This window comes from Sarcophilus harrisii, chromosome 1 (genome assembly GCF_902635505.1).
Source record: "Sarcophilus harrisii chromosome 1, mSarHar1.11, whole genome shotgun sequence".
Lineage (NCBI taxonomy): Eukaryota > Metazoa > Chordata > Mammalia > Dasyuromorphia > Dasyuridae > Sarcophilus > Sarcophilus harrisii.
In genome coordinates this window covers 255422180-255441760 of record NC_045426.1, presented here as the reverse complement: position 1 = coordinate 255441760, position 19581 = coordinate 255422180, and the positions used below count along the sequence as shown (strand labels likewise).

The window sequence follows — 19581 nt, the reverse complement described above, 5'->3', positions numbered from 1 at the left end:
GTAAATCCAAAATGCAGGCAGGCAAAAATATAGGGATTGGGAATTCAATGCAATGGTTCTTAGTCATCTCCCAGAGTTCTTTCTCTGGGCGTAGATGGTTCAGTTAATTATTGCTCCATTGGAACTGATTTGGTTCATCTCATTGCTGAAGATGGCCAGGTCCATCAGAATTGATCATCATATAGTATTGTTGTTGAAGTATAGAATGATCTCTTGGCCCTGCTCGTGAGAAAATAATCACATAAAAGAGGCAGAAGGAAGAAATTTTACAGTAAAGGGGAAAATCAGGGGAGTGGCAAAGAATACTTGAACCTCACTCTCTTCAGATTTGGTTCAAAGATGGAAGAAGAGGAGAGAAGAAAAAGGAGTCAAGATAATAAAAGGAGGGCAAATTAAAGGAGGCAGTAGTCAAAGCAAAATGGACTTTTCAGAAGGGTCAGGAGAGACAGAAACAGAGAGCGAGAAATAAAATAGTATGGAAGGAAATATTGCTTTTAACCATCACTATAAATATGGTTAGTATGAGTTTATCCATAAAATGGAAATGTATAGTAAATAGATAAGAAGCCAGAATCCAACCATATGTTGTTTACAAGAGACATACTTGAAACAGAAAGACACACACAGAGTTAAAATAAGGAGAGAGAGCAGAATCTAAAGTTAAAAGCTGAAGTTAAAAAAAAAGGCAGGAGTAGTAATCATAATCTCAGAGCAAAAAGCAAAAATAAGCCTAAAAAATGAGATAATAGGGAAACTATTTTGCTAAAACATACTAAAAACAATACAGCAATATAAAAAATATCTCTACTAAAGGTCTCTTTTCTCAATATATAGAGAACTGAGTCAAATTTATTTTTAAAAAAGTAATTGCCCAAGAAATCAAAGTTATCACTGATCATATTTTTAAAATGCTTTCAATCACTATTGATTAGAAAAATGAAAATTAAAACAAATATAAGGCACTACCTCATAGCTATCAGAAATGACAAATTCTGGAAAAGCTGAAAGAAAAATTGATACACTAGTGAACTGTTAGTGGACTTATGAGCTGGTTCAACCACTCTGGAGAACAATTTGGAACTATGCCCAAATGGTCATAATACTGCATATCCTTTGACCCAGCAATACCACTATTATATCTGTATCCGAAAGAGATCAAAGAAAAAGGAAATGTGTGTGTGTGTGTGTGTGTGTATAGCAATTTGGGGGGCAGCAAAAAAAAATTAGAAATTAAGAGCATGTTCATCAATTAGGGAATTTTTGAACAAGTTGTATTTGATTATGATAGAGTACTATTATAAGAAATGATTGAGGAGGGCTTCAGAAAAACATAGGAAGATCTATATGAACTGATGCAAAATGAGCAGAATCAGATCATTGTATACAGTAATAGCAATATTATAATGTTAATTAACTGTGATAGATTTAGTTATTCCTATCAGTGATTCAACATAATTCCAATGGGCTCATGATTAAAAAGGCTATCTATCTCCAGAGAGAGAACTGATAAACTCTGAGTACAGATAAAAGTATACTTTTCTCACACTTTATTTTTTTCTTGTTTTGTGTGTGTGTATTTGTGTGTTTGAGTGTGTGTGTGTGTGTGTGTGTGTGTGTGAGAGAGAGAGAGAGAGAGAGAGAGAGAGAGAGATTTGGTTAATATGGAAATATATTTTGTATGATTTCACGTGTATAATTGATATATTTGCCTTCTCAGTGAGTGGAAAAGGAGCTAACAGGAGAGAAAAAATTTGGAACTCAATTTTCTTTTAAGAAAAATTAATTTTAAAAGAAAAATACAAATAGAAATCTACAAGTTCTTTAGGACTGAGCCCACAGGCCCACCATACATTTGTTCAATTCAAAGAACATTTATTAACCACTTTCTTTGTTTAAGACACTATGCTAAACACTGGCAAAATAAAAATTGTAAACTATGTGGTTCCTACCCTAGGGGATCTGAGATTTTGAATTTATTTTTTTAAGTTTTATTTTGCAACAAAACCACAGGCTAAGTAATTCTAATGAACAAGCTGGGTCCTGGAGAAGAGCTGATAAATTTCATTTCTTTTATTTATAATAAAGGAATGGAACTACCTTTCAGACAGTTGATCAGTTGATTTATCAGTTTTGGCAGATTGCTTCCCCATCACTTTTTTAAAAGATCTTTGACATAAAAAAGACCATTTGTTCTATTACCTAATTTTCCCCTCAATCCTTTCTCCTCTCAATCCCAAATAGCAAAGAATATTTTTTAAATAACAAAGAGAATGAAGGGAAAAAAAAGGGTCAAAAAACTGTTAATTTCATGGAAAACTTCTGAAATTATATGCAGTGTTTCACAAATGGAGACCTCATACCTTTGCAAAAGAGTGGTGGGGGGTGTCTTCTCATATTTCCTCTTTGGGGCCAAGTTTGTTCTTTGTAATTTTGCAGCATTTATTTTTGTAATTTTGTGACTGTTCTTCCCATTTACATTGTTTTAGTCACTGTAAATATTGTTTTTTGTGGCTCTATTTCATTTTTTAATCAGTTCATATGAGTTTTTTCATGTTTCTCTATATTCATCATTGCATCATTATGTAATGTTCCATTACATTTATATACCACAATTTATTTAGTCATTTTTCAATCAATAGGCATCTACTTTATTTCCTACCACAAAAAGTGTTGCTATAAATATCTTGGTGTATATGGGATTCTCTTTTAAACTTAATTCTTTGGGATATATGTCTACTAGTAAAATCTCTGGGTAAAAAGTAAGCTCTGTAGAGAAAAGAGGTGAAGAAGTCGACTCTTTTGTTTTTCTGTGTTATTCTAGCTCCCAGCCCAGTTTCTAGTACTGGGAACTTCCTAAATTGTCTATTGAATTATTAGCTAAATGTTCAAAATGTTCAAAAATGTTCAAAAAAAAATCCAAAAGTTCAAAAATGTTCAAAAAAGCCTTATGATATAAAATTATGCAAATAATGCCAATTTTGACTAAAATCAAAATTATATTTAAAATTAATTTATCCCACCTTATTTTTAGTAATTGCTTTAAATCACAAAGTAAAAATACAAGTTCTATATAAAAATAAAATGCACCTCATTTTTGGAACAAAGAGATTTTCTGAGTATTGGTTTATATTCATACAGAAAAACATCTGTTTGGAAAAAATTTTTATTTTGCTGAACTTGGAATTTGGAGATTGAGTTCAAATCCCAGTTTTTGACCATTAAAAACTCTCTCTCTTTCTCTCTCTCTCTCTTTCTCTCTCTCTCTCTCTCTCTCTCTCTGTGTATTTGTATATATGTATATATATATATATATATATATACATACACACACACACATTTTTGGGGGAGGTAAAGCAGGGTTAAATGACCTGCCCAAGGTCACACAGGAAGTAAGTGTCTAAGGCTATGTTTGAGCTTGGATCATCCTAACTCCAGGGCCAGTGTTCTATCCACTGTACCACCTAGGTGCCCCCATTACTATCTTTGTGTAAATCATTTAACTTTTCTGAAACTCAGGCATTTCATTTATAAAAAGGGACAAAAATATGTACTTTCACTATAGGAATAATGGAAAGATGAAGTGTTATATTCTTTGAGCTAAGAAGAATCCAGGTTTATTGTGGAAAAGCCTTGTGTTAGGAAAGATCCATTGGAATGTGAGTTCTTCGATGATCAGAATTGCATTTTTGTCTTTATTTCCTCAGCTCTCAGCCCTGTGTTTGCTCTTTAATAAATGCTTTTTGACTGTCTAATACATTCAACCTGATGCTGGTTGGGGTTAAGTAGGGAACAGTGTAAGGGCCAGGGCAGAGACTGGGTCACTCTCTAATCTAGGCAAGGAGATTCAAGGCAGGGTTTTTGGATCAGGTGCCAGTAGCCCCATGGCAAAGAATAGCCCTGAAAGGACCCAATCAGTATTCAACTAATGTACCTTCCCAGAATATTGTTCTTTATCAGAAGGGAATGTGTCATCTTTCAAGGAAAAATTCCCCCATACTTCCTATAGAGTGACTCAGAGAGCTATTGTTCTTGAGAGAGCAATGGAGACAAGTGTATCAAGTAACCACCTCCTATTCTTCCCTACAGATTCAGCCTTGAGCACACATTCTTATTAGCCTAAGGAGAAGTAACAGGATTTTCAAGGTCTTTTTTCCTTGTTTAGTATTATCTCCACCTGCGGTTTTAATCATTAGACAGAAGCAATGAGATCAAAAGAATGGAATAGGCAAGTAGGCTTGAGGTAACCTGGTTATATCAGCCCTTAACAAGCCAGGTCATATGAGGTATTTCCCTGTAAGTCTCTATTTTCCCCATCTGTAAGAGGCAAGTGCTGTCTATGAAAATAGAGATCATGAGGTAAATTGGCATTTTTCCATCCCTGAAGTTGGATCTACTTGGGACCTATTTTCTAAGATAAATGGGATAAGTACCCAGGGATGGGAATATGAGCCCATGGGTTCTAGAACTCAGGTCTTTTTTGGAAACATTCTATTTCATCTCCAGATTGAGTAAAATCTTAGGGCCATAGCACAGCTATAACATCCTGCCAGGTTGCTTAGAGAAATCACCCTATCTTAGCTTTGCAAAATACTTTTATTTTTTGAGGCAATATGAGTTAAGTGATTTGAGCAGGCTCCCACAGCTAGTACATGTCTGAGACCATATTTGAACTCAGCTCCTCCTTAGCAGAGGGGGTGCTCTATCCACTGCAACATTTAGCTGCTCTATAAAACAGTTGTCATGAAAGAAGGCAGGATGATATAGTGAAGATCTGCTGGATTTGAAGTCAGAGAACCCAGGTTCTGCCATTTATTACTAGTGGGGCATTAGGCAGCACATATCTGGTGATTTTCTTTCCCAGTCTGTGTGATGAGAGCATCCCTTCCAAAGCTGAATCTCTGATTTAGGATTCTTTTTTGGAGATCTCCAAGCACACTGAATATTAAAGCTAGTCCTAAGTTTTTGTGTTAGAAGCAGTGTTACCAGTAGACCACCTCAGGGAGAATCAGATGCTAATATTCTTGTTGGTAACATGCCAGGCTGGGGCTGGGGCACAGTGACATGTTTCAGTTACTCATTTACTGTTTATATCATTTCTACCCTCCAGCCTCCTCTGCAGCTTGGAAGATCAAGCTTTCTGCTGTCTTTCTGGGTTTTCATCAGCTTCTTAAAAGGCGGGAGGGGTAGGAAAGACAGGGATGGAGTGATTTTCCAGAGTAGGGAACTAGTTCCTTTTGTCCTGCTTCTCCGAGCATACCTCAACTCCATCCAGATGTTATTGCAATTGTCCTCTAGACGTAGCCAAGAAGAAAAGGGAATGAAGTCAAAACATACAGCCCCAAAGCAGGGGGGCTGATTAAGAACTACTTAAAAAAAAAAAGTCACACTTTAGGCTCCAGCTGTAGCCAGAAGTTTGTCTAGCCAGGTGTGACTAAGGAGGACAGAGGTTGCCAACAGGTCCCAGTCACCCAGGGACAAGGAGCTAGTATTGTGTTGCTGATGATGTCTGTCCTCCAAGTCCTAGCAGTGGGTCTGAGAGTGTGAGGAGCTCCTAGATCACTCTGTGTGAGTGTGAGTGTGAGTGTGTGTGTGTGTGTGTGTGTGTGTGTGTGTGTGTAGTCCTACAGGAACTGCCAAAGGAATTGATATCTGTCTTTCCCCTCCCCTCTCCTGAGAAAGGAGATTCACTCTCTAGGCTTGAAAGAGCAGCCCTCAATCAGTCTCTGATTTTGCTAGCCAGAAAATGATGAGTCTGTCTCTATAGGGAGAGCTAGCTGCCTCTGGCTGCACTTGGCAATGCCTCTTACCTAGCCTACTGAGAAACCAACCTTGCTTGGACTGATTCTGTTCACTTCATCCCAAGGTTTGTTGCCTTTGCTGGCAAATAAAACTCCCCTCCCATCTGGGTGGAGAGAAACCACTTATTTGCCCAGTAGTGGAGAAGCAGACACTTCCAAGGCACTGGGCTCAGAAAGCTCTTCAACGGGTGATAAAATGGGGAATGTGGCTTGTGAGTGGCTGAGAAGCTGAGACTGCTCTGCTTTTCTTCAGCTGGGAACCATCCCTGCCATCATAGGCAAAGCTTTGGAGTTTTTAAGGATTCTAGTCACCTGCCAAGGTCTCTTCAATCCATGGAGTTAGAGCTGATCTTTTGCACAAAGCTACAGAAAGAACTGAATTGAGTTGTCTGTGGAGAATCTGCTTTGGGGAAGAAAAGCCTGCTAGATCTTTGCCTTGCAACTTCCACCCAGAGCCCCATTTCCATCCCAGTGCCCCCCACCCAGGCAGCAACCTCTCCACCTCTGGCCGGCTCCCTTGGGAGCCTCTCTCCACCTCATTTCATGGTAAGAGCTGATTGATTTCCTTTTTCTCTGCCTCCAGTGGGGATTTGGGTGCCCAGAGTAGCCATGGTGGGATGAGAGCTGCTGCATGCCTTTTGAAAACTCCGACTGCTGGCTGGTGGAAGTGAGAATCCTGGTGGAAAAGCCCATCTCGGCTGTACCCAGAACACCCGGGTCTGAGTGACTCTCCTCCTGGAGTCTGACAATTCCCACGCCATCAGAAGGGAAACTGCTCTGGACACATCAGAATGCTTTCTCTCCCTTGTAACCCCTCAGCTGGGCTTTCTCCTATCATGTTCTAATCTGCCTCAACCCTAGGACCGGCTCCTATCAGAAAGTGAGCCAGAAGCCTCTAGGTAAAGACTGGACTTGGCTTGGAAGGTGGTAATTGGGCTTCCCCATCTTGTATGTTCTTATGGATTGCTGACCTGGTCCCGCCTGGCTTCCCTGCACACCTCTCGACCCCAGCTATTCTTTCCAAGATCCCTGATTGGCCATCAGCCCTACTTTCCGGTCTCTCCCACCTCCCCTAGCTGAGTCAGGCTGCTGCTGTCCTGCTGTCCGTGCTTCTGGTGTGACATGGAGCTGGGCCCTTTCCCGAACGTCACCACCAATGCCACCGTGGAAGGGCCAGGGGACAACAACAGCAAGTTTATCACTTTCTTTCTGGGCTGTGTCCTGGCCTTGATGTGTCTGGTGGGCACCATTGGCAACATCTACACCTTGGTGGTCATAAATTCTTCCATGAAGCTGGGAGGCTCCATGTACATCTACATCGTTAACCTGGCCCTGGCGGACCTCCTCTATCTGTCCACGATACCGTTTGTAGTCTGCACCTACTTTGCCAGGGATTGGTACTTTGGGGACATCGGCTGTAGGACCCTGTTCAGCTTAGACTTCCTCACCATGCACGCCAGTATATTCATCCTCACTGTCATGAGCACTGAGAGATACCTGGCTGTGGTGAAGCCCTTAGATACCATCAGCCGATCTCGGAACTACCGAAGAATGGTCACCGGCGTGGTGTGGCTGGTGTCCTTCCTCCTGGCTCTGCCCACTATGATCCTCATAGACCTTCGCACAAGCCATCGGGATGGAGTGACCAAGCACATGTGCCACCCTACTTGGCAGCTGGGGGCCTACAAGGTCTACCTCACCATTCTCTTCCACACCTGCATCCTGGCCCCAGGACTGGCCATCTGCTACCTGTATGGCCGGCTGGCCAGGACCTACTGGCAGTCCCAGACAGCTGTTGTCTTCACTGCTGAGAGGACCAAGAGGTACCCCCGGGAAAAGGTCCTTTACATGATCTTCAGCATCGTCCTCACCTACTGGATCTGCTTCATCCCCTTTTGGCTTTGGCAGCTACTGAGCATCTATGACCAGCAGCCAGGGAGTAGGACCGGCAACACCAGAGTCTATGTCAACTTCATCGTCACTTGCCTGGCCTATGGAAACAGCTGTATCAACCCCTTCCTCTATACTCTGCTCTCTAATAACTACAAGGAATATCTCCAGAGCCAACAGAAGAGTGACATCTGCTTGTCCAAACTCAGAAGCAAGAGGTCTCACCTGTCTGCGAGCCTCGGACAAACAGAGACCACGGCTATTGTCCAGATCAGCGGAACACTCTGCCAGGCCAGCTCTGTGTGAGAGGTGAGTTGGTTCATGAAAAGGCCCCCCCAAAAAAGACTCTCAGACCTCCCCAACTTAGTAGGGAAGACAATAATCAGTGGTAGGAATACTGATGTAGAAAACAGGAAACTAACTCTCTTTTTTTTTTTATTTTTTATTTTTTTTTATTTAATAGCCTTTTATTTACAGGATATATGCATGGGTAACTTTACAGCATTAACAATTGCCAAACCTCTTGAGGAAACTAACTCTCAATTGGACACTCTCTGTCTAAGTGATCTAGGACAAGTCATCTACCACTTCTGGACCTCATTTCCCTTATAAGTGGAATAAGATGTTTGGACTAAATGAAATCTAAGGCTTCTTCCAAGCTTTAACATTCTGCAACACTAGGAAAAAGGTCACACGCTATATTACATTGTTAAGATTTACCCTCTTTTAAATGTATATAAATAATGTAAGAAGTTTAGGACTATTCTAAGCAATATAATGATCTGAGACAATCCCAAAGAACTCACAATGAAAAATGCTGTCCACTTCCAGAGAAAGTACTGGTGTCTGAATACAGACAGAAACATTTTTTCACTTCCTTCCTTCCTTCCTTCCTTCCTTCCTTCCTTCCTTCCTTCCTTCCTTCCTTCCTTCCTTCCTTTCTTTCTTTCTTTCTTTCTTTCTTTCTTTCTTTCTTTCTTTCTTTCTTTCTTTCTTTCTTTTTCTCTCTCTCTCTCTTCCTTTCTTTCTTTCTTCAAGTCTTCTTGCACAAAATGACTAATATGGAAATGTTTTCATGATTGTACATGCATAATCTAGAATAGATTGCTTACTATCTCAGGGAGGTAGTAGTGGAAGGGAAGGGAGGGGATAGAATTAGAAAAGCAAAACTTAAAAGAAAGTTTTTACATGTAATTGGGGAAAATAAAATATTGTTTTTTTAAAAGCAATAATGTTCGAATTCCAAGTTAGGTAAACTTTTAAACATAAGGGTTTGAACCTATGCTTGGGTTATAAAACAGCTTGAAGAGACCAGGCATCCTTGGAACTCAATAACCCATCATCAATTGTGAGCAGAAATTACAAAGGTTTTTGTTATGGGGGGTGTATGATGGGGGAGGAGCAGGGTGAAGCTATGTCCCAAATCTTGGCTTTCTTGATATTTTATAGTTCAGAAGCTTCATAATTTCTGAAAATATTTTTATATGTATAGGTAGACACATACATATACACATGCACATTCCCCCCTTGCCATGAAAGTAGTATAGTGAAGTAGAGACTAATATTTTCCTCATCAAAATTAGGTAAGATATTAAGCTTCTTTCTAATTATATATTTATGGAATTGATCAATGTTCTCAATATTTCATGACATTTTATTTTTGGCACTCACTTGTACACTAAACTGAAATTGTACCCTGGGATTGCATCTCAGAATATGTAGTATCATCAGTATTAACTTATTTTTGATAAATGTTCTGTGTTTGTTGGGAAAAAATAAGAATATAAGAAGTCTAGTTTTTATTTGCTAGAGACTAACCATTCCAGGATGGGATTCAAATGAATGACCACAAGAATTTTCTATCCTTCTCTCTCCCTTTCCTCTTTTTCTGGACTTGCTGCTACTGAGGAGATCTTAGCCTAAGGAGTCAATCTAAACTTAGGTTAAGGTGGTAGGGATGACTGGGATGATGGAGGAGGAGGAAAAGGGGATGAGCATTTCCACCTCTTCCTCTCCACTGTCATTTCCATAGCTGGACTCTTCAAGCAGCCCCTCTCGCTCTTGCTATCACCCTCCTCACACCCACTATAGAGATTCCATTCTTACCCTAGCCCCTGTGAATTACTGCCCCAGATACCCTGAATATAGTTTTCTTCAGAAAAAGCGAATCTGCCTATTTTTTGTGAACTAAGTCCTTTCATCTCCTCTCTAAGTGTGTGTTGCTAACAAGGTTTAGGTCCTCATTATCTTTTGCTTAGACTATTGTTGTATCCTGACTGGTTTCTCTCTCTAAAAAACTGTCCAAATCATCTCCTTAATTCAAATCTCTTTTTTACTCCAAAATCTTCCCTAGCTCCCAATTGTCTGTGCAAACTAAATCTAGCAGCATTCAAGTATCTATCTTTTTTATATAGTTATATACATGCTGTCTATCCCATCATATTGTGAGCTCTTTGAGTACATGAATTGTCTTTTTGCCTTTCTTTGTATTCCCAGAACTTACAACAGTGCCGAGCACATAGAAGACAATAAATGCTACTTGACTGACTGACTGATCTTTCACAATCTGGAACTACTCTTTTTTTTTTTTTTTTTTTTTTTTTTTTTTTTTTTCTTTCTAAACCCTTTTTCATACCCCTTTCCACAAACAACTGTTGCTGATCTTATTTGCTATGGCCAGCTCTGCTTCTGTATATTTGTAGAGGGTGACTCCCCAGTTCGGATTGGATCAATGCCTGTTGAAATCTTTATCTGTGTTCTACGCCCAGCTCAAGTACCAACGTTCTCCTTGAAGCCTTCTGAAATGTACTCCTTAAACCATCTCTCCACTCAGTTTAAAAAGATTTCTCCCACCTCAGATTTTCTTAAAGCACTGCAAATCTACCTTTCTGATTTGTTATCATGCTTTAAAAAAAAAAATACGGTTCATATCTTTCCATTAGACTGTATGGTCCTTAAGAGAAAAAAAAATAAACCATCAGCTCCCCTATCCCTGAGCTTAGCTTAGTGTCTTACTTAGACTTTGCAGATTTAAAATAAATTTCTGCTGGATTGTTGGTTGGATCACCTTCACTGACCGTGTTTGACAGATTTAAGTAGGGAAAAAAAGGAAGTAGTATGGAACATAGCACATATGTGTTCTTAGCACACATGTTGGGTGCTTCTGAAAGAAGTGGGGAATTCAAAGCTTTATCTTTGAGGAGGTGATGTGGCACAGTAAGAGATACACTCAAAGATGAATTCAAAGCTATATCTCAGAGGACATAGGTGATACTCAATCTGGAATCAGAGGGCCCAGTTCATCTCCCATCTTGAATACTTATAATCTCTGATTATAAGATATCAAGATATTGAACCTCCTTGGGCTTCTGTTTTTTCACTTGTGAAACAAGAGGACTGTACTAGATGGCCTCAAAAGATTCTTCCATCTGGAGATCCAGGATGGGGAACAGATACAATATTTCCCAGAAGCTTATGGCTGAGCTAGGGGAAATAAGATAACGATGCAAGCATAGCAACCAAACTAATTCTTTCCTCTACTTTCAGGAGACAGAAATTGTATTTGATTAGTAGTTATGGCCAGGGTCCTCTGCCTAGGAAATTTGGAGAGACTCTAGGGGGTAAGGGTGGGGCATCATTAATATAGATGAAATCTGTTTACTGTGACAATCCAGGGCAATTGAAAAAAGGAAAATAAATCATAAAGGGGCAGCTTTATGCTTTATGGTGTATGTGTGTGTGTGAGAGTGGGTGGGGATGGAGATGTGGGAGGGGTGGAAGATGGGAGGCACTGTTCTGACCTCTTTACCTTGGTGATGGGGAAAGTAGGGAGTTTATGATAATAATAATAATTGACATTTATAGAGGCTTTAAAATTTGCAAAACATTATATGTGTATTATCTTGTTTGAGTCTAGCAGTTCTGTAAGGTAAGTACCTGAATAAAAAGCAGTAGGACAGAATCCTCTACAAACCATAGGTCATGAATGAGCCTAGTGCCTGGGACATGGCAGGGAATGCTATGATAAATGCTTGTTGATTGACTGACTGAACGAATGAACAAATGAAGGTATAATAGGCTTTTCCCCTGCAGAAATAACTACAGCTATCTTTAATCAACTCTCTCAATCACTAGATATGGAGTTTTTTTCTCAGCCTTGAAGATACTGAGGCTGACGCTGACATGATCTCTGATCTTTAACCTCTTTTTTTGGATTCTTCTATAAATTGTCTTGTCGTCTATGATCTCCCTTGGATCTCTCAATTCAATTGTCCGTCCAGCATATACCTCTGTGATCATGGGGAAGTTTTAATGGGGAAGACCCTAGACTACAGTGACAGGGATTTCTTCCCTGGGAGATGATCATTGGTGTTCATGTTTGCTATATAAAAATTATAACTATTTACACAGTCATATGTTAATTTTAATGTTTTTCATGTTAATGGTGTATGTTTCAAATGTTTGTATGCTCATTTACTTTTTTAATGTTGCAATTATTTTATTTTATTATTTTACTGATGGCTGGGGGTAGAATGCAGATCAGAAAAGGAAAATAGGAGTGTGACATATTGCTGAAAAAAGTATAAGAAAGGTTGTAATGTCTTCATAATTCTGCAGCCATCACAGAAGCTGCTATTTACATAAAAGTCTTTTAGAATTCTCTAGCCAGTACTAAATTAGCTATTTTGCATAGAACAGAGGGGCTGCTGGGATGAGGTTAAACATAATGATTTTTCAATTTCTTTTCACTTTGAGGAAATAGAGACCTACAGAGGTTTTTTATCAGCCAGGAATGTGATAAATCTTAAGAATTAAAATGGCTTTCTAACCGTAAGTTAGATAATATCATCAAATTCGTTATAACCATGTATAATCTAATGATTTCTATTCTAATTCATTATCAGTTAGGTACTCACTCAGTTCCTTATCCTAAAGGACATTCTTCATTTGCTTGTTTTAGTCTAATCTCATCAGCATCTTTGATTCCTGTATTACTCCATTAATTTCTTTAAGAGATTACCAGTATGTATCACAAGATGAATTTCTCCCTTTTACATTGAAAGGTAATTTTGAGAAGTGGATTTCCTTGCCACCAGCAAATTGTTTCTGTAGTCTGAGACATCATTTCTACCATATGATTCAGAATTTTCATACTTAAATAACTCACCATCCAAAAGCTGGTCTTTTAAGGCTTTTCAAGTTGTAGGACCCATTTTTCTACATTATTTCCTTTACAATACTGTACAGACAATTCCCACTTAGTGTGAATAGTGAATCCTATGAAATAGTTGCTTGAATTCAAATTTACACTCCTCAAGATTATAATTATTTAAAATATGGATAATTAGTTCTAGCCTAATGAAAAATATGTAGTGAGAATATCAACTAACATGATCTCTTTATGAGATTTATTATTCCCACTAATCAGGACCTAGTTTTAGTTGCATGATGAATCCAAGATTCTATTGGTTCTTCTCCAGGAGAACATGGGTCAGTTCCTGAAAAATTACCATCTAGATGAGGAGACTGAGCCTCTAAGAAACTAAGGGACTTACTGATGGCTACACAATTAGTAAGTATATTCAAAAGATTGTTCTTCTGATTTTCATCTCCCAGTTCACTGCTCTGTACATTATGATATGAGCCTCAGGTCTTGTTTCATACCATCTGGGAGTGTGAATTATACTAACCTCATAGTGTTGTTGGGAGAAAAATACTCTGTAAACCTTGAAGTACCATAGAAATAAGAGCTGTTATTATGAATCATTGCCTAGCCTTTGAGGCAGCAAGAGGCAGCCTTTGAGGCAGCAGAGGTTAAGGGAGAGTAACAAATCTCAGATGATCACATTAATTTGTGGTGCCCTTGAGACAGCTCTGGCTGTGACTTCCAGTGAGTGATTTATACTCCCTTAACACCCCAGCAAAACTTTGGGGTGAAAGGGAGGAGAGCTTAAGAGTAGGGAAGAAAGACAGCACTCATTCTGAGTGGGTGTGGACAGCAGGAAGGAAAGAGGATAACACAAACACCGTCTGGATTTATTGGTTGAATCTCTTCCGACTGTCAAAGCTCCAAGAATGACTTAATACCTGGCAGTTCCTTCTCAGTAGCAAAATAGTATCCACAATTCTCAGCTCAACTTTGGAATAAGAGCGCTCTCTAGGGGCAGGTTGGAGCCTTAGGGGCTCCTTGGTCACTGGAGAGGTCCCATGCTAATTGCTTCAAGTCCCAGAATTTAAGGCTGAAAGAGACTTTAGGTACCTTCTAATGCAACTGCCTTCTTTTACATGTTTAGATGGACAGATAGACTGATGACAGAGATAGATAGGATAGGTAGATAGGTAGGTAGATTATATTGATAGATAGGTGATAGATAGATGATAATATAGGTAGATAGCCAGCCAATCAGATAAATAGATAGCCAGCGAGAGAGATAGACAGATGATAGATATGTAGGTAGCAAGCCAGCCAAATGGACAGATAGCCAGCTTGTCAGCTAGCTAGCTATGTAGATATATAGCCAGTTAGATAGATATACAGACTGACAGCCAGCCAGATAGACAGCCAGATAAATAGGTAGGTAGGTACAGATAGATAGACAGACAGACAGATAGCTAGACAGTCAGATAGGTATGTAAGTAAGAAGATAGCTAAGTTATTGATATATAGATGGACAAATAGAGAATGTAGGTAGATACCTAGCTAGTCAGATAAATGGATAGCCAGAGAGATAAACAGATGATAAATATGTAGGTAGTGAGCCAGCCAGATAGATAGATAGCCAACTTGTCAACTAGCTAGAAAGATAGATAGACATGTAGGTATATAGCCAGATAGATAGATGGATGGATAAATGATAGATGAATAGATAGGCAGCCAGATAGATAGATAGATACAGGTATTTAGATAGATAGCCAGCTAGTTTGCTAGATTGAAAGCCAGCTAGATAGAGGAAATAATCTTGACCAGCCTGTTCTTGGATTCAAGTAATGCCATCAGCTAATGACAAAACAGATGACTTAGGACAGCAGAGGTAAAATGAAAAGTTTGAAATCCATAAAATCAAAGTGTGGGGGAGTAAGTCGGGAGATTGAAACTGAAACACAGGCCAGGGTTTTCCTCACTCCCCCCCCCCCCCTCATTGATTCTTTCTCTGTGGTCTCCTCCTCACTACCAAGCTTTCTGATATATTAAGTTATTCAGATGATTCTGGTGTTGTCTTTTCATTAATCTCAAATGAATTTATTTCCTTTCCAAGGCTATATGCCCTTAGGATAGTAAAATAAGGCTGAATGTCTATACAGCTAGCATTTAATTATATAGATTTCTAGTATGACATGAATGCCATTAATAGCAAATATACTTCTCTGAGGGGAATGCAAACCATATAAGAAAATTGATTCTAGGGGATTATATATATCCCTGTGGAAAGCTTTACTCACTAGACAATTGGAGGGCTAGTTCACCAGGAATCCCAAGATCATTGCCATTTTGAGGATAGGTGCTCTGATTTTGGTGAGCCCTGGAGAAAATGGAACTCTCTAGAGAGCGAGGATAATTGCAGTGATTGCTTAGGGATCACAGTGAGTTCTTTATGTGTCTTTGCACATTCTGGGGGCTGATATTAAAGGCTTTTCTGTGCCTATTATATCTGCAGTGTTAGTGGGAATGTTTGAGAGTATCTGACTGATAGTTAATTTTTTACTGAGATTTTGCATCTTAGAAATTGGTAAATGCTACAAATCAAGTCTTGATTCATTGTATGACTGAAAGAGATAGAGAAAATATTATATAATGCAGATTAAATTAAATTTTTCTACTTGTACTTCCCCCCCCCCCGAAAAACTGTTTGCTAAACATTAGACAGCACATCCCTCTTCTTCCATTTCTCCCCCCTCCACTTCTGCATTTGACAACTGTCAACTCATGTTGAGGTTGCAGTTCATTAAAATCCCCAGATTTTTTCAGATGAACTGCTGTCTAGCAATATGCTCACCATCTTCAACTTGTAAAATTGATTTGTTGAATCCAAGTGTATTTATTTATCCCTGTGTTTCCCTTGGCTCAAAGAGTCAATTGTATGGGATTCTCTCTTCATTGTTGGATATCAGGTACTCAATTCTCTATGCCTGCATAAAGGTGCAGTCTTTGAGATGTGAAGAGAAAAAGAGATTCAGTCTTTAGTCTTCCAGTGTCAAATGAGAATACAATCCATTCCAACCTTTCTTAAAAACTCTGGCAGGGAAAGATTCTGGGAAGAACCTGATATATGGAAAAGTTGGCAAGTTTCATTATATCCCTATCCCATTAGAGACTGGGGAATTTCCCTTGGGCGAAAAGCAGAGATACTCTCTTGGTTGAACCACATTATCTCAATCCCAAAGGGAAAGCTCCTCTCCTCTGTATTATCTGGTACATATTCCCTTATGTATACTTTCTCTGATTTCTGTTTTGTTGTTGACTTGGATAAATAGGATTATTTGCTACTTCCTATGTGTATTCATTGTGGAATTGGCAACTGGCAGGGAGAAAATCAAGCTTTGGATACATAGGTTGGGATATTCCTTTCCCATTAAAAGACATTGATCAGAATTTCTTCCCCCAGACTGACAATGCTTAAGGATCCAGATAGATATAATTCTAACTCACTCCCTCTGAGGAGAACAGAAGGGCCAGTCTCTACCCCAAATTTTTGCTTCTTTTCCTGGCAGGAACCAAAGCTCCTTAGAGAAGTATAGGAGAGATACTAGGATTATGTATTCTTGTCTATTCTTGCCTTCCTGAGAGCCATACCTAGACAGATCCAAGAAGCACGTATAACCAGTACAGGCAAAAACAAAAAGAAGTGTCCACATGCTACCCTTTATATCTGTAACACTTCATTGGGGATGGCAAGGGTATGGTGGGGGCCAGGAAGCTGGAGAAGAAATGGCCCTCCTCCACCTCAGCTGCTTAACTGCTCAAAGGGCTTGAGTGAGATGAAAGTTCCCAACTCTATTCCTTCCAGTGAGATGGAGGACCACCAGGCCTTTCCTCTGTCTTGTTTCTTTACCTGTTATCTGACCTTCACATGTTCAAGGAACCTGAGGTTTAGCTTTTCATTTTTGGGTCCACTAAATGTTGGGGAATTCCTTGCCTTTCTATCTACCCCACAACTGTGCTTTATTTTATGTGCTGTGTCCTCTCAACTTAAGAGTAAGCTCCTTGAGAACAAGGAGTTTGTCTGTTTGTAACAACAATACTTAGTATATAGTAACAATTTAATAACTGCTTTTTTCATTAACTTTTTCTTTTTTTTCAGTTCAAGTACCACCTTCGGAATGAGACCTTTCCTGGTTCTCTTCAGCTGGGACCTTCTCTTCCCCTCTTCTCCAGATTACTCCATGTATGTGTTTGTATATGTATATTGTATATATATATATATATATATATATATATATGTACATATATATATTTATATATGTGTGTATACATATAACAGCATATATGTAAACAGATGTGATTTTATATATATATATATATATATATGTCTATATATGTGTATGTTGTCTCTCCCATTACAAGCCAAGTCACGGGAATAAACATTTATTGAGCATTTTAGTGTGTCAAAACAAAATAAATCAAAAAAAGCAATCCCTGATCCTCACTATCTACTGGGGTAGACAACATGAAAACAACTATTACAAACAAAATACATATGAGATAAAGTGGAGATAATCTTAGAGGGAGGTACCAAGATTAAGAAAGGCTTGTAGAAAAAGGTGAGAATTTTAGCTGAGACTTGAAGGACACACCGTAACGGGACCCTAAAATAGTGATGTCATTTTTGACCTCTTCAAGAATAAAGAATATTATATTCACCACCATGAAGCACGTATCTATATATGGATCTACTTACTTATTAATGCACACATATACACCCAGTTGTATATATTTACCTATATGTATATACATACACATAATATAATTGTATATACGTGTGTGTGTGTATATATATATATATAGAGTTTGTAAGTACATATACATATTTATAAAACTAGCATAAATATATGAGTGAAAGCCATTCTCTAAATATGTTGTCAAAGGATATGAACAATTCTCAAAAGAATTGCAAACTATTAACAATAATATGCAAGAATAATACTCAAAATCATTCATACTAGAAATGTAAGTTAAAAACAAGCTGAAGTTTCATCTTATACCCAGCGGATTGGCAGGATGATAAAAAGATGAGGAAAGGAAGGAATAATTACCATTAGAAAGCACACTAATGCACTGTTGGTTGAGCTGTGAATTAGTACAATCATTCTGGTAAGCAATTTGGAATTATGCAAATGAAGTAGCTAAAATGTTCATACATTTAATCTAGAGATTATACTGCTGGGCATGTACTCCATGGAGGTTACTGATAAAAAGAAATGTTCCATATACACCAAAGTATTTATAGTATCACTTTTTAATAGTAGCAAGAAATTAGAAACAAAGTAGATATCCAGCCATTGGGTAATGGATGAACAAACTGTAGTACACGAATATAATGGAATATTACTTTGCTACAAGAAACAATGACTATGATTAATACAGAGAAATATGAAAAAACTTACAATAATTGATGCAAAGTAAACGGGGTCAAGAGAACAATATACAGTATACAATGACTACAAGCCATGTCCCTTTTTTCACCTTACCAACTAAAGATGTCAGGTCATTTCACCTTGTACAAGAAATGGGACTCTCTTTTTGGCTGAACTGAGATATGTGGATTCCAATGGGAAAGTTCATTCATTCTGTATATAGTCTTATGGATTTTCATTTATATTACTTCTCTAATTTCTGTTTGCTATCAGCTTGGATAAAAGGGTCTATTTGCTGTATAGTACATAGAAGTATAGGAGGAACATTTAGTGGAAAGGGAATCAAGTCCTGAATATGTAGTTTGGTGCCTTCCTTCTTCATTAAGGGATTATATTTAAAGTTAAGCTCAAATTCAGGGGAGGTTAAATCGCTTCTCCTATTCTAATAACATTGGAGAGACAGATATAATTCTAAGCTGATACCATTCTTTGAGGAGAGCAGAATGACAAGGTATAGTCCCAATCTCCTGCTCTCCTCCTGGAAGGAATCAAAGTATCCCTTGGAGAAGAGGAGATGGAGAAGATATCTATTCATGCTTCATGCAATCCAATCTGGAGAGATTCATGGGAACCCACATAATCTATATCAAGGAATTCTCTTGACCAAAAGAAATGAAACTCTTGGAAGAGATGTAATCATAATAATGTGGTTTTTTTTTTTTTTAACAGTTATGGGTCAAAAGTGGGAAGCCAAATTAAAAGGATGTATGGCATATACATCCTTTGTACCATATGCAACAATACCTATTCACCTACTTCCTTCCCATGTTTTGCTTTATTGAGATAGAGGAAGGAAAAGGGGAGAAGGAAGGAAAGAGTGTTACATTAAAATAGTATGTGACTTCACTTTGCCTTAACCATTTTGTGAAGCCAAGTTTTAGTTGATTCTAATTGACCTGATTTTGGAGAACTCACAAATATTCCACCTCCCAAAGGTCACAATGCCACAAAACTCTCTCCCTCTCACCTTAATGTCTCTGAGTCTCCGAATAATCTCCATTAATAAGAAACCAGATGTCTCCATTTCCATAATCCATTTTTTTTCTGTTTTTCATTTCCTCCAAAAATCCAAATATATTAACTGTATAAAAACTAATGATTAAGATTCCTGGCTACCAAAAGCCTTGGAATCAGTTTCTGCAATCACATGCATTGCTAAATAAATAGTTGTCTGGACATCACCATATAATTTCTTTATTCTACCATACCAATAGGGATCCTATCACTGTCACAGCTATGATGTTATTTAGTCTACAGTTGG

General features: G+C 38.4%; 1 protein-coding gene across 1 annotated transcript; it reads left to right on the top strand.

Annotated features, from left to right (window-relative positions):
- Nucleotides 1-5892: 5892 nt before the first annotated feature.
- Nucleotides 5893-17072, top strand: UTS2R (urotensin 2 receptor). Its single transcript, XM_003761572.2, has 2 exons — nucleotides 5893-7997; nucleotides 16988-17072. The coding sequence occupies exon 1, from the start codon at nucleotides 6921-6923 to the stop codon at nucleotides 7992-7994; it is 1074 nt and encodes a 357-aa protein (XP_003761620.1). The 5' UTR covers nucleotides 5893-6920; the 3' UTR covers nucleotides 7995-7997; nucleotides 16988-17072.
- Nucleotides 17073-19581: the final 2509 nt, after the last annotated feature.

Bases quoted from the DNA above. Each gene is read 5' to 3' on its own strand.
- UTS2R (XM_003761572.2), top strand. From the start codon at position 6,921: ATGGAGCTGGGCCCTTTCCCGAACGTCACCACCAATGCCACCGTGGAA.